This window comes from Ovis aries, chromosome 5 (genome assembly GCF_016772045.2).
Source record: "Ovis aries strain OAR_USU_Benz2616 breed Rambouillet chromosome 5, ARS-UI_Ramb_v3.0, whole genome shotgun sequence".
In the NCBI taxonomy this organism is placed as follows: Eukaryota; Metazoa; Chordata; class Mammalia; order Artiodactyla; family Bovidae; genus Ovis; species Ovis aries.
The window spans coordinates 99,021,693-99,037,072 of NC_056058.1; the positions used below are offsets into that span (position 1 = coordinate 99,021,693).

Below are 15,380 nucleotides of genomic sequence, written 5' to 3' on the forward strand. Positions count from 1 at the left end.
AAATTTATATCTTGCAACATTACCAAATTCAGTAATGAGCTCTAGTAGTTTTTATATCCTGTTTTGACTCCTTTCCAGCCACTCTATATATTTTCATTAGAGTATTTAGAACATTGACATTTAAAGAAATTGTTACTAGGTAGGTACTTTACTGTCATTTTGTTCAATTTGGGGGGGTTTGTTTCTGTGGGTCCTTTTTGTTCCTTCCTCTTCTTTTGCTCTCGTCCCTTGTGATTTGATGACTATTTTTTGTGTTATGTTTGGATTCCTTTGTTGTGTGTTTGTCTATGTAACTAAGAGATTTTTGATTTTCAGTTACCATAAGGTAGGTACACACACACAGAGACACACACATCATTATTTTGTTATTTATCTCAAGTTCAAACACATTTTAATAACCCTGCATTTTTACTCCACCCGTGTTTCCTGTTTTTTACCTAGATTACATCTTTTTGTGTACCCTTTAACTATTTACTGCAGATATAGTTTTATTAGTTTTGTCTTTTAGTCTTTCTACTAATTTATATGTGGTTGATTTACTATCTTCCCTTCATATTGCTGTCACCAATGAGTTTTGTAATTTTCATGTTTCTAGTAATGGCCTTTTCTTTTTCAGTTAGAGAAGTCCTTTTAATATTTTTTTATAAAACTAGTTTAGTGGTGCTCTAAATGCAGAGTTCCAAAGAATAGCAAGAAGAAATAAGAAAGCCTTCTTCAGTGATCAATGCAAAGAAATAGAGGAAAACAACAGATTGGGAAAGACTAGAGCTCTCTTCCAGAAAATTAGAGATACCAAGGGAACATTTCATGCAAAGATGAGCTTGATAAAGGACAGAAATGGTATGGACCTAACAGAAGCAGAAGATATTAAGAAGAGGTGGCAAGTATACATGGGAGAACTGTACAAAAAGATCTTCATGACACAGATAGTCATGATGATGTGATCACTAATCTAGAACCAGGCATCTTGGAATGTGAAGTCAAGTGGGCCTTAGAAAGCATCACTACGAACAAAGCTAGTGGAGGTGATGGAATTCCAGCTGAGCTGTTTCAAATCCTGAAAGATGATGCTGTGAAAGTGCTGCATTCAATATGCCAGCAAATTTGGAAAACTCAGCAGTGGCCACAGGACTGGAAAAGGTGTTTTCATTCCAATCCCAAAGAAAGGCAACGCCAAAGAATGCTCAAACTACCACACAATTGCACTCATCTCACATGCTAGTAAAGTAATGCTCAAAATTCTCCAAGCCAGGCTTCAGCAATACGTGAACCGTGAACTCCCTGACGTTCAAGCTGGTTTTAGAAAAGGCAGAGGAACCAGAGATCAAATTGCCAACATCCGCTGAATCATGGAAAAAGCAAGAGAGTTCCAGAAAAACATCTATTTCTGCTTTATTGACTACACCAAAGCCTTTGACTGTATGGATCACAATAAACTGTGGAAAATTCTGAAAGAGATAGGAATACCAGACCACCTGACCTGCCTCTTGAGAAATCTGTATGCAGGTCAGGAAGCAATAGTTAGAACTGGACATGGAACAACAGACTGGTTCCAAATAGGAAAAGGAGTATGTCAAGGCTGTATATTGTCACCCTGCTTATTTAACTTATATGCAGAGTACATCATGAAAAACGCTGGACTGGAAGAAACTACAGGCTGGAATCAAGATTGCCGGTAGAAATATCAATAACCTCAGATATGCAGATGACACCACCCTTATGGCAGAAAGTGAAGAGGAGCTAAAAAGCCTCTTGATGAAAGTGAAAGAGGAGAGTGAAAAAGCTGGCCTAAAGCTCAACATTCAGAAAACGAAGATCATGGCATCCGGTCCCATCACTTCATGGGAAATAGATGGGGAACAGGGGAAACAGTGGCAGACTTTATTTTTGGGGGCTCCAGAATCACTGCAGATGGTGACTGCAGCCATGAAATTAAAAGACGCTTACTCCTTGGAAGAAAAGTTATGACCAACCTAGATAGCATATTCAAAAGCAGAGACATTACTTTGCCGACTAAGGTCCGTCTAGTCAAGGCTATGGTTTTTCCTGTGGTCATGTATGGATGTGAGAGTTGAACTGTGAAGAAGGCTGAGCACCGAAGAATTGATGCTTTTGAGCTGTGGTGTTGGAGAAGACTCTTTAGCAGTCCATTCTGAAGGAGATCAGCCCTGGGATTTCTTTAGAAGGAATGATGCTAAAGCTGAAACTGCAGTACTTTGGCCACCTCATGCAAAGAGTTGACTCATTGGAAAAGACTCTGATGCTGGGAGGGATTGGGGGCAGGAGAAGAAGGGGACAACCAAGGATGAGATGGCTGGATGGCATCACGGACTCGATGGATATGAATCTGAGTGAACTCCAGGAGATGGTGATGAACAGGGAGGCCTGGCGTGCTGCGATTCATGGGGTCGCAAAGAGTCGGACACAACTGAGTGACTGAACTGAACTGAACTGAACTCTTTCAGCTTTTGCTTATCTAACTTTTTATCTCTCTATCACATCTGAATAAAAGCCCTGTTTGGTATAGTATTAGATTTTTTCCCTTTCATCACTTTAAATACGTTAAGCCACTCCCTTCTGGCCTAGAGCTTCTGTTGAAAAGTCAATTGATAGCCTTATAGGAGTTAATAATATTATTTTTAATATTGATTTCTACAGTTGTAGCTAGCATATGTAAATGACATAGATTCTTGTCGATTGATTAGTATCTTACAAACTTGCTAAGTTCATTTTATTATAGTGTTTTTTTTGGATTTTCTACATAGGCAATTGTGTGATAACAGTGTTTTGCTTCTCATGCTTTTTGTTTATTTTTTTCTTACATTATTGCAGTGGTTAGAATTTTTATTTGCATTTTTAAATTGTCTTCTACTTGAATTTTTATCATATGGATTACTAGTATAATAACTGTGTTAACATTCTTCTCTGATAATTTTAACATATGTATCAGTTATGGGTCTGTAATTTTGCTAATCATTATGGGTTGTATTTTTCTGCTGATTTGAATTTCTTTTAATTTTTTAAGGGTTATTAGGTCTTGTAAATTTCACTATTTTGGAAACTAGATATTTTTGTATTTTTATAAATAAGCTTTGTTCTGGAATGCAGCTAATTTATAGGTAAATACTTTGCCTTTTTAAGCTCTTGTTTCCAAGATCTGTTAGAGCCAAAGTAGTGCTCAGTTTAGAGCTAATTATTACCCATTACTGAGGCAAGATCCTTGTGTATTCTATACGCTCTGTGATTTTGGCGGTTTCCCAGTCTAACTGGTCAGAACAGGTACTAACCCCAACAGTGTGTGTGTGATGGGTTCTGCTTGCTTTAATTTTTTTTTTCCTTTGTAGCCTTAGACTCAGCTACTTTACTCACATATATGCTAGTTAGTACTCTGCTTCATACTTAATCCTCTGTAGATACGCTGTGTCTTCTGGTATACTATCCTCTGAACTCTAGCTGCACTGATTTTTTCTGGACTCTCAGCTTCATTGCTTCAACTCAGAGAGTTTGACAGAATCTGTATGGTTCCCCCTTCCTGTACCATGACCTCAAAACCCTCTTAAGGCAGTAAACTGGAGGAATTATAAGGCTCACCTTAAATGTTTCCTACCTCTCATGTATCACTGTCTTTCACTGACCGAGTCCTCTGTCATGTAAACCACTGTTTCAATTTTTGTCAAAATTTTGGTTGGCTTTTGTAGTAGGGGAAATGTGTTAATCCATCTTGGCTGAAAGTGGAAATCCAGAATAATTGCTAAATATAAATTTATAAGGAAATCAAAGGATCTTAATTTACATTATTAGTAATTTGAAAAAGTAGCTATATTTAAAATCATTTTTAAGACTATCATTTTTTTATTTATAAACTATGTATTTGAACCAATATAGGCAGCATGCACTAGTTCTGGGTAAAGTGCATGAATTTATTGAAAATATGTCAAAGAGCTCATAGAAATAAGTAAGAAGGCTCAAAAAGTAGATTCTAAAAACCATCGAGAACCCAAAAAAGGCAAGCAAAAGTACATTATAGGACTAATCTTAGCGAGATGTCCCCCGTGCCTCCACCCCCAGGATCTGATGCACTGCAGTATCCAGTTTTATACTGGGTGCTGCAGGTAATCTCTGGCTGACCATGGGCTTTTTTCTTACTTTCTCAAATATCAAAATCTTGAGGGAGCAGTCCAATCAGATGAGCCTAACTCATACACCTGCTGATGAGAAGACTAGTATGTATCTCCTTTTGAATGATTTAGGGGGCTTTCCTGATAGCTCAGTTGGTAGAGAATCTGCCTGCAATGCAGGAGAGCCCAGTTTGATTCCTGGGTTGGGAAGATCCACTGAAGAAGGATAGATGAGGCAAGGCCCTGACCGACATGTACACTGAATGAGCCCCAAACAGGAGAGAGGATGAATATTAGGCACCAGGAAGGTATAGTTTTTGTATAAATTTGTAATATATATTGTTGCATTTAACTTGCTAATGTTTTGTTGATGCTATTGCATCTAAGTTTATGAGAGATATTGTTCTGTGTGATCCTTTTTTTTTTTTTTTTTTTACTGTCTTTGGCTTTGCTATCAGAACAATACCAGCCTCATCAATCAAGTTAGGAAGTATTCTTTCCTTTTATACTTTCTAGAAGATACTGTGTAGAATCACTGTTAATTCCTTAAATATTTGGTAGAATTCTCCAGTGAAATCATCTGGGCTAGAATATGTTTTAGGGGTACTTTGTAAATGGTGGATTCAATTTGTTTAATAGTTCCTTCTATAACTATTCAAATTATCTAGTTCATTTTGGGTGAGGTTTTTTTTTTTTTTTCATTTTCAAGAATTAGTCCATATTACTTGTCAAATTTATATGCATGGAGTTACTTTTGGTAGGCCCTTATTATTATTTAAATATCTATGAAGATAGTTATTGCCTGTTTTATTCCTCATAATGGTAAATTGTATGTTTTCTGCTTTTTTTCTTTGTTAATCTTGCTAGTGATCTGTCAATTTTATTGATCTTTAAAAGAATAAGGTGTTTTTTTGTTGGATTGATTTCTATTTGTATTATCATTTGCTTCCTTCTGCTTCTTTTGAGTTTATTTTGCTCTTAAATTCTTGGGTGGGACCTTAGATTACTGAGATATTTCCTATTTTTTATTGTATGCATTTAGTACTATAAATTTTCCTCTCAATACTGTTTTAGTTTGGTCCCACAATTACGGTATGTGGTATTTTCATTTTCATTCAGGTAAATGTGTTTTGTTAATTTCTCTTCCGACTTCTTTGATCTGTGGGTTCTTAGAAGTGTGTTATGCGGTTTCCAAGTGTTTAGAGATTGTCTCATTATTGTTGTTTGATGATAGTTTGATTCTGCTGTGGTATAGTGCTCTGTATAGTTTCAGTTCTTTTATACTATAAAGGCCTGTCTTATAACCCAAAATATGGCCTATTTTGGTACATATTCCATTTGCATTCAAAGAGAATCGGTATTCTGCTTCTGTTGACCAGAGTGTTCCATAAGCATGAATTAGTTTAAGCTGACTAACTGTGCTATTCAGTACTTTCTATCACCGTTGAGAGAGTAGTAATAAAGTTTTCCAGTATATGTTTGGATTTATCTTTTTTCTTTCAGTTTTACTAGCTTTTTCCTCTTAGATCTTGAGTCTCTGTTGTTAGCTGCACATTTAAGTAGAATTGCTTGCTCTTTGTAAATTGACCATTTTATAATTTTACAATGTTTCTTTATCCCAGTTTCTTTATCCCAGTTTCTTTATTCTTGATTCTAAAGCCTGATATTAATATATTTATTTTAGATTTCTTTTGTTTAGTGTTTGTATGTCATGATATTTTCATCTTTTGACTTTCAATATATATGTCATTATTTATTATAGATTTCATTTAGACTGAGTTTAGCTTTAGTTCGGTTCAGTTGCTCAGTCATGTCTGACTCTTTGCGACCCCATGAATCGCAGCACGCCAGGCCTCCCTGTCCATCAGCATCTCCCAGAGTTCACTCAGACTCATGTCCATCGAGTCCATGATGCCATCCAGCCATCTCATCCTCAGTCGTCCCCTTCTCCTCCTGCCCCCAATCCCTCCCAGCATCAGAGTCTTTTCCAATGAGTCAACTCTTTGCATGAGGTGGCCAAAGTACTGCAGTTTCAGCTTTAGCATCATTCCTTCCAAAGAAATCCCAGGGTTGATCTCCTTCAGAATGGACCGGTTGGATCTCCTTGCAGTCCAAGGGACTCTCAAGAGTCTTCTCCAACACCACAGTTCAAAAGCATCAATTTTTCAGTGCTCAGCCTTGTTCACAGTCCAACTCTCACATCCATACATGACCACAGGAAAAACCATAGCCTTGACTAGACAGACCTTAGCCGGCAAAGTAATGTCTCTGCTTTTGAATATGCTATCTAGGTTGGTCAGAACTTTTCTTCCAAGGAGTAAGTGTCTTTTAATTTCATGGCTGCAGTCACCATCTGCAGTGATTTTGGAGCCCCCAAAAATAAAGTCTGACACTGTTTCCACTGTTTTCACATCTATTTCCCATCAAGTGATGGGACCGGATCCCATGATCTTCGTTTTCTGAATGTTGAGCTTTAAGCCAACTTTTTTGCTCTCCTCTTTCACTTTCATCAAGAGGTTTTTTAGCTCCTCTTCACTTTCTGCCATAAGGGTGGTGTCATCTGCATATCTGAGGTTATTGATATTTCTCCCAGCAATCTTGATTCCAGTCCAGCGTTTCTCATGATGTACTCTGCATATAAGTTAAATAAGCAGGGTGACAATATACAGCCTTGACATACTCCTTTTCCTATTTGGAACCAGTCTGTTGTTCCATGTCCAGTTCTAACTGTTGCTTCCTGACCTGCATACAGATTTCTCAAGAGGCAGGTTAGGTGGTCTGGTATTCCCATCTCTTTCAGAATTTTCCACAGTTTATTGTGATCCACACAGTCAAAGTCTTTGGCATAGTCAATAAAGCAGAAATAGATGTTTTTCTGGAACTCTCTTGCTTTTTCCATGATCCAGTGGATGTTGGCAATTTGATCTCTGGTTCCTCTGCCTTTTCTAAAACCAGCTTGAACATCAGGGAGTTCACGGTTCACATATTGCTGAAGCCTGGCTTAGGTTTACTTTTTTAAAGAATCTGACAATCACTGCCTTTTAATAGGTAGGTTTAGATTAGGGATCAATGAATACATTCTATGAGGAGCCAGGCAGTAAATATTTAGGCTTCACAAGACTTGTGCTCTCTGTTGTATATTCTCAGGTATCTGGGAGCCGACTGTGATCTTCCCAGAGACTGGGAAAGACATCAGATACCACCTTTGACTTCTCACTCTAGCCCAGTACAAATGGCCAGTCTCCCTGGAAGGAGCAAGCACACATATTTCTCATCCCAGCTTTTCTGACTGCTGCCCAAGAAAGGGACAGGTCCCGGGATCACTTGGCTGTGATAGCCAATGGGCCTTGTATTCACAGGACTGTAAACAAAAAAGCAGTTATTAATAGGCACACCCTCTTGCAGCGATAAACTCAAGCTTAGCACAGAGAGAGCAGGCAGAAAAAGCCTATCTCCCAGTTTCTCTCTAAAAGCAACCTAACTACATATGTTCTCCTCCACTGCTGCCCAAGGAAGGGCATACCCCTCCTGCAGCGATAAACTCAAGCTTAGCACAGAGGGAGCAGGCAGAAAAAGCCTTATCTCCCAGTTTCTCTCTAAAAGCAACCTAACTACATATGTTCTCCTCCACTGCTTAAGGATCCGGCTTCCCATCTGCCTGATCTATGTGCCAGCTGCCACCCTCTCCCTTGGGCCACTGACACATCTCAGCCATCCTTAACTACTGGGGGTGACTACAGACAAAGAAGGACATCTGGGCAATCACAGAGATCTGATGAACGACCAAGAACTCAGGGTTGGTTAAGCGATAAGGCTATTTAATTAGTATAATTATAGATAAGGTTACTGTTATAGATACAGAGCTATGGGCTTCCCTCATATCTCAGTCGGTAAAGAATCTGCCTCCAGTGCGGGAGACCAACGTTCGGTTCCTGGGTCTGGAAGATCCCCTGGAGAAGGAAATGGCAATCCACTCAAGTATTCTTGCCTGGAAAATCCCATGGACAGAGGAGCCTGGCAGGCTACAGTCCATGAGGTATCACAAGAGTCAGACACTACTTGGTGACTAAACCACCACTGTTATAGATAAGGTTCATCTAGTTATTATAGTCATTAAAATATAACTACAATAATTTGCTTATAGATATACAAGGTAAAAGGTACAAATTTTGACATCGACAACATACATAAAATGCAGGGGGAAGGTAAAAGTGTAGAGCTTTATTATGCATTCAGGGTTAGGTTGTTATCAGCTTAAAAAGACTGTCATAAATATGCTTTCTATAAGCCTCATGGTAACCACAAAACAAAAACCTATAGAAAATGCACAAAAGAAAGAGTCTAAGCACTAAATAAAATCACCAAATTACAAAGGAAGAGTAAGAAACAAGAAGAAACACAGGAACTACAAAACAGCCAGAAAACAATTAACAAAATTGCAGTAATTAACAAAATTGCAGCAAGTACATACCTATCAACAAACACTTTAAATGTAAATAGACTAATTCCCCAATTAAAAGACATGAGGGATCTGAATGGATAAAATAAAAAAGCCCCATATTTAGGGTGCATACTAGAGACTCACTTCAGAATAAGGACACACACAGACTGAAACTGATGTGATGGAAAATTATATTACATACAAATGGAAACCAAAATAAAACTAGGACAGCTATACTTATATCAGACAAAAAAGACTTTAAGACAAAGACTGCAAGAAGACAGAAAGGTCATTTTACAATAAAAAGGGATCAAGCCAACAAGGAAATATAACACTTGTAAATATTTATGCACCCAACACACGAACACCTAAACATATAAAGCAAATATTAATAGACCTAAAGGGAGAAATAGATGGCAATACAATAATACTAGAAGACTTTGACATTCTACTTTCAGCAATGGATAAAACATTCAGACAGAAAATCAATAAGGAAACACTGAAATTAAGCCATAGGTTTGAAATACAAGACTCACCAGACATTTACAGGACATTCCGTACAATAGTAACAGAATACATATATTTCTCAAGTGCACACAAAAATTCTCCATATGTTATGTCACAAGTCTTCATAAATTTAAGAAGATTTGAGATTATATCATGCATCTTTTCCAACTACAATAGTATGAAACTAGAAATCATTTACAAGAAGAGGACTGGAAAATTCACAAATATGTGAAGATTAAACAACATACCACTAAACAACCAACTGGTCATAGAATAAATCAAAAGAGAAATTTTTAAATACCCTGAAATAAAATTGAAAGCATACCAAAGCCAATGGGACAAAGCGAAAGTATGAAGGTTCTTTAAAAAACTAAAAGAAGAACTACCACAAGATCCAACAATTACACTCCTGAGTAAACATCCAAAGAAAATGAAAACACTAATTCGAAAAGATATTAATACATACACCCCAATAAATGTTGGGTTAGATGGCATCACTGACTCGATGGACATGAGTCTGAGTGAACTCCGGGAGTTGGTGATGGACAGGGAGGCCTGGTGTGCTGCGATTCACGAGGTCGTGAAGAGTCGGACACGACTGAGTGACTGAACTGAACTGAACTGAACTGAATAAATGTTGATAGCATTATTTACAGTTGCCAAAATATGGAAGCAACCTAAGTGTCTATCAAAGGATGAATGGATAAAGAAGATGTAGTATTTATATACAATGAAATATTACTTCTCAGTTATAAAAAAGAATGAAATTCTGCCATTTGCAACAACATGGGTGGACCTACAGGGTAATATGCTTTGTGAAATAAGTCAAACAGAGAACAAGTAACTCTATGTTATCACTTACATGTGAACTCTAAAAAATAAAGCTGAGTGCCGAAGAATTGATGCTTTTCAACTGTGGTGTTGGAGAAGACTCTTGAGAGTCCCTTGGACTGCAAGGAGATCCAAACGGTCCATTCTAAAGGAGATCAGTCCTGGATGTTCATTGGACGGACTGATGTTGAAGCTGAAACTCCAATGTTTTGGCCACCTGATGCAAAGAGCTGATTCATTGGGAAAGACCCTGATGCTGGCAAAGATTGAAGGCAGGAGGAGAAGGGGAAATGAAATGGTTGGATGGCATCACCGATTCAATGGACATGAGTTTGGGTAAACTCCGGGAGTTGGTGATGGACAGGGAGGCCTGGTGTGCTGCAGTTCATGGGGTCACAAAGAGTCAGACACAAATGAGAGACTGAACTGAACTGTACTGAAAAAAAAATGAATAAATGTATGTAACAAAACAGAGAGACTCAAAGATACAGAGAACAAACTACTGGTTACCAGCAAGGATAAGGAAGGAGGGAGGGGCCAGATAGAGTACAAAATTGAAAGATACAAACTACCATGCATAAAAAAGCAATAAGGATATATTGTACAGCACAGGGAAATAAGCTATTATTTTATAATAACCTTAAAAGGATTACAATCTATAAAAATACTGAATCACTCTTTTGTACCCATGAAACTAATATAATATTGCAAATCAACTAGTTTTCAGTAAAAAAAAAAAGCAATTCTAAGAAATTCATATCAATAAAACGTGACGAAGAGAAAAGAATGATCTCAAATAAACAATCTAAATTTATATTTCAAGAAACTATAAAAAGAATAAACTAATAAGTCCAAAACTGGTACAATAAAGAAAATAAATATCAGAACAGAAATAAATGATTAATAGAAAAGACCAAAAGAAAAGATTAATAAAACTGAGTTTTTTTTAAAATAAAGATAAATAAAATAGAATAACTTACAGCTAGACTTGCAAGAGAAAAAAAGGAATAAAATAGATGTAATTATAAATGAAAGTAGAGACATTACAGCTGATGCATTACAAATATAAAGGTCATAAGAGACTACTGTGAAGAATTACACAACAAAAATTTGTTCTTTCTGGTTTTCATCTTTCCTGTTTTTTTGCTTTCTCTGGTTTTTGGTATGAGATTTCATTTTCTCTTATCTGTTAGCATAGCATTTATATTGATTTTTTAAAATGTTTTAATGGTTTTTTCCTAGAATTCCCAATATACATTTACAAGCTATTTACGTGTACTTTCAAATAACATTATAACACTTCATTGGTATTACAAGTACTTTATAAAAATGTATCCCCAATTCCTCCCTCCCCTTTTATAAGACTACTGTCATTTATTTCACTATCCATAAATTATAATCACTGAGTACCTTAATACCATGATTATTTTGAAGAATTACCTATCATAACAATTAAAATAATAAAAATAAAAGAACATAGTCTACCAACATTTATATTCACCTATAGTGCTCTTCATTTTACATGGATTTATTAATACATCTAATAAATCCTATCATTTTTTCTGAAGAAATTCTTTACACATTTCTTACAAAGCAGGTTTACCAGTGACAATTCCCTTATATTTTGTTTAAGAGTATCTGGGAATATTACTCCTTCACTTTTGAAAGATAGTTTCATCATATATACCATCCAAGGTTCACTTCTTTTCAATCCTTTACATATTTCACTCCATTCTTTTCTTGCTGGCATGGTTATAAGTAGTTTTATTTCCTCTGGCTTTTTTTCAAGATTGTTTTTGATTCTGCAGGTTGAATGTGATATGCCTACATGTAGATTTTTTTTGTAATATTAATCAATTCTGGTGTTCCTGAGCTTCCCAAATGTATGGTTTGGTGTCTGTCATTAACTATGGAAAATTCTCAGCCATTACTACTGCACCTATTTCTTCGGTTCTTTTGTCTGCTTCTTCTCTTTCTGGCATTTCCATTATACTAGTGTTACATCTTTGTAGTTGCGTCATCGTTCTTGGATATTCCGTTTCCATTTTTTTTTTTCATTCTTTTTTCTCTTTGCTTTTCAGTTTGAAAAGTTTCCACTGATGTGTCTTCAAAGTTGTTAATACTTTATTCAGTTCCATCCAGTTTACTGATGAATCAATGAAAGGAACTCTTCATGTTATTATAGAGCTGTTTTGGCTTTCTATAATTTACTTTTGATATTTTTCTTAGAGTTTCCATTTCTCTACTTGCATTATCTAGATTTTCTTTATGTTGTCCACTTTTTCCATTAGAACCCGTAGAATATTAATCATAGTTACTTTATGTTCCCAGTCTGATAATTCCAAAATCTCATTTCTTTTAGAGCCAACAACAAATGTTATTAATTATCCTTAACCTGAAACTATCTTTCATCTTCTTTCTTGAAGAATATTTTCACTGGATAATAAATTATGTGTTGAAAGTTCTTTTCTGTCAGGACTCTTAAGACATTGTTCCACTATCTTTTGAACCTGTGGCTTCTGATGAGAAATTCACATTGTCTCACTGTACCTATAATTACTATTTTAACATTCTCACTTGATAATGTCAATATCTGGATCCCCTATAAGTCTATTCTATAATCTGTTCTGTCTCAGGGTTTTGCGCCTGTCTGGTATTTTTTTTAAAGCAAGACCGTTGTCTACAACACTTTACAGCTTTGTATGATATTATCTTTCTTTCAGAGTGTCAAGTCTTTCTGCTGCTACAGTGCTGGCTGACCAAATTAATCCAATTAGAGAAAAACTAACTCCTGGCTGGTTATAGTACTATAGGGAGCCCCTCACTCCTAGATCTTAACCTTACAGAGGTATCAGTTAAGAACACGGTGGTTACCATGGTTCCATTCCAACAGCACATTCTAAAATTGAACTCTTATCTATAGAGCATCATAAGACCAGTAAAAATTTTCTTTGCTTTTCATATTGTTTTTACTTTGTCTTGGCCTTTTAGCTTCACTGCTCGGTAAATGTGCTGAGTAAAACCCCAAAAGAGCGTTATCTTATTTGTTTCCATCTCTTCTTACTGATGTTGTGTCCCACTCCAGGGCCTAATTTTTGTCATTTTGAGCTCAAAGTTCTGTCAAAACTTTGTGCCAGATTTTGGTCATCCTACTATTAGGTTGGTGCAAAAGTAATTGTGGTTAAGCATTGTTGAACTTTGCCCTTTGATATTGGAATACATTCTTAACTAAATGTGGTTATGTTATACATCATTTTAATGTGCATCTCTCATTTTACATCTTTTGCTAATGAATTACTACTTGCTATTTATTTTATATGTACTTTAGACCATGGAAATGGTGTTAGACAAAAAACAAATTTGAAGCAATTTTCTTATTCGAGTTCGAAGTGGGTCATAAAACAGCAGAAACAACTCCCAACATCAACAGTGCATGTGACCGAGGAGCTGCTAATGAAGGTACAGTGCAGTGGTGGTAAAGGAAGTTTTGCAAATGAGGCAAGAGCCTTAAAGATGAGGAGTGCAGTGGCTGGCCATTGGAAGTTGACAGTGACCAGCTGAGAGGATCACTACATAAGAAGTTGCCTAAGAATTCGTCGACCAGTCTATGGTCGTTTGGCATTTGAAGCAAACTGGAAAGGTAGAAAGGCTCAATAAATGGGTGCTCACGAGCTGACAGCAAATCAAAATTATTGTCGTTCTGAAGTGTCATCTTCTCTTATTTTATGCAACAACAAACCATTTCTCAACTGGATTTGATGTGCAATGAAAAGTGCATTTTATACGACAACCAGCGATGACCAGCTCAGTGGCTGGACACCTAGATAAAGCTCCAAAACACTTCCCAAAGCCAAACTTGCACCAGAAAAAAATCATGGTCACTGTCTGGTAGTCTGCTGCTGGTCTGATCTACTATAGCTTTCTGAATCCCAGCGAAACCATTTTACCTGAAAAGTATGTTCAGCAAATTGATGAGATGGGCTGAAAACTGCAACATCTGCCATTGGCATTGGTCAGCAGAAAGGACCCAATTTTCCATGACAATGCCTGACAGTACTTTGCACAACCAATGCTTCAAATTTGAATGAATTGAGCTGTGAAGTTTTGCCTCATCTGCCATATTCACCTGTCCTCTTGCCAACCGACTACCATTTCTTTAAGCATCTTGACAACTTTTTGCAGAGAAAATGCTTCCACAACTAGCAGGACTCAGGAAACGCTTTCGAAGAGTTTGTCAAGTCCCAGAGAATGGAATTTTATGCTACAGGGGTAAACAGATTTATTCCTTGTTGGCAAAAATGTGTTGGCTAGTGGTTCCTATTTTGATTAATAAAGACATACTTGAGTCTAGTTATAATGATAAATTTAGGGTCCAAAACAATTACTGTTGCACCAACCTAATAGATGCTTTTCACCGAGACCTTTTGCCAGAATTCCCAGTTTCTTGCCAATGTCCAGAAATAGTAAATGTACTCAGGGAAAACAGTAATTGCAGAAGGTTGCTTCTCCTCACAAGGTTTGCCTTTCCCCAGGATTTTGGTGCTTTAGCCGCTACTTGCCTAAGCAACTGTCTGATATCTTTAAACAAATCTTTTAAAACATTAATTCAGCTTTTCTAGGTGTACTCAGTTGAAGCACTGGTCTTCCATGTAGTTGAAGTAGAAGTCTAATTTTCTTTACTTATTTTACTTAATTAGTCTTTTAGTTTCTAATTCCAGCTCTGTTTCTCTTCCTTAACATTCAGTTCAGTTCAGTTCAGTTCAGTCACTCAGTCACGTCCAACTCTTTGCAACCCCATGAATCGCAGCACGCCAGGCCTCCTGGTCCATCATTAAAACAATCTGTGCCCAGTTCTTTGAATTTTTGCAGGTTTAACTAAAAGGAGACCTTGTTCATGCATACTTTCAGATGCCTTCAGTTCCATTCTTTGACAAGAAGGCTGACAGACCAATTGAGACAAAGGTAAGCCTCGCTTCATACGGTTAGTATGGTCACCTAGTTGCTACTCACTTTAATACAGATTTCTACTTCTAGGTTCTGATTCATTTCAATATCTTCTTTCTTTATATGAATGTACAAGCAGTTACACCACAAGCTATCATTATGATATTTCTGCCCTTACAATGAAAGGCGAAACTATGCTTTATGTTTCTTTTACATGTTCAGTAATGCCAAGAATGTTATGAACCTATTAGGGTTACTGGGCAAATAATTACTGACTAACAAATATGTGATTGGTTTGGATATGAAAGTACAAAATTATACTTACCCACCATAATCTTCAGTGATCCCAGCAAATGGTATTGGATCACAGTTTACAAAAACTACAAGTGCAAGCAGTACAAGGGATAGAACAGATGTAACTATTACAAATCTCATAAGGCCTTTAGAAGATACGTGTAACTTGGAAATAATGATACCTCCCAGAATCTGGCCTAGTGCACCTCCTGGAAGTAAAACAAGTCCTATAAGAAAGGAGGAAA

At 36.8% G+C, this 15,380-nt stretch overlaps 1 protein-coding gene across 1 annotated transcript in view; it reads right to left on the bottom strand.

Annotated features, from left to right (window-relative positions):
* SLCO6A1 (solute carrier organic anion transporter family member 6A1) overlaps positions 1 to 15,380 on the bottom strand; it is a 96,845-nt gene that overhangs the window by 30,638 nt on the left and 50,827 nt on the right. The window contains exon 9 of the mRNA XM_027970643.2: positions 15,167 to 15,362. Within this exon, the coding sequence (XP_027826444.1) occupies positions 15,167 to 15,362 (196 nt within the window). The remainder of the gene's footprint in view (positions 1 to 15,166; positions 15,363 to 15,380) is intronic.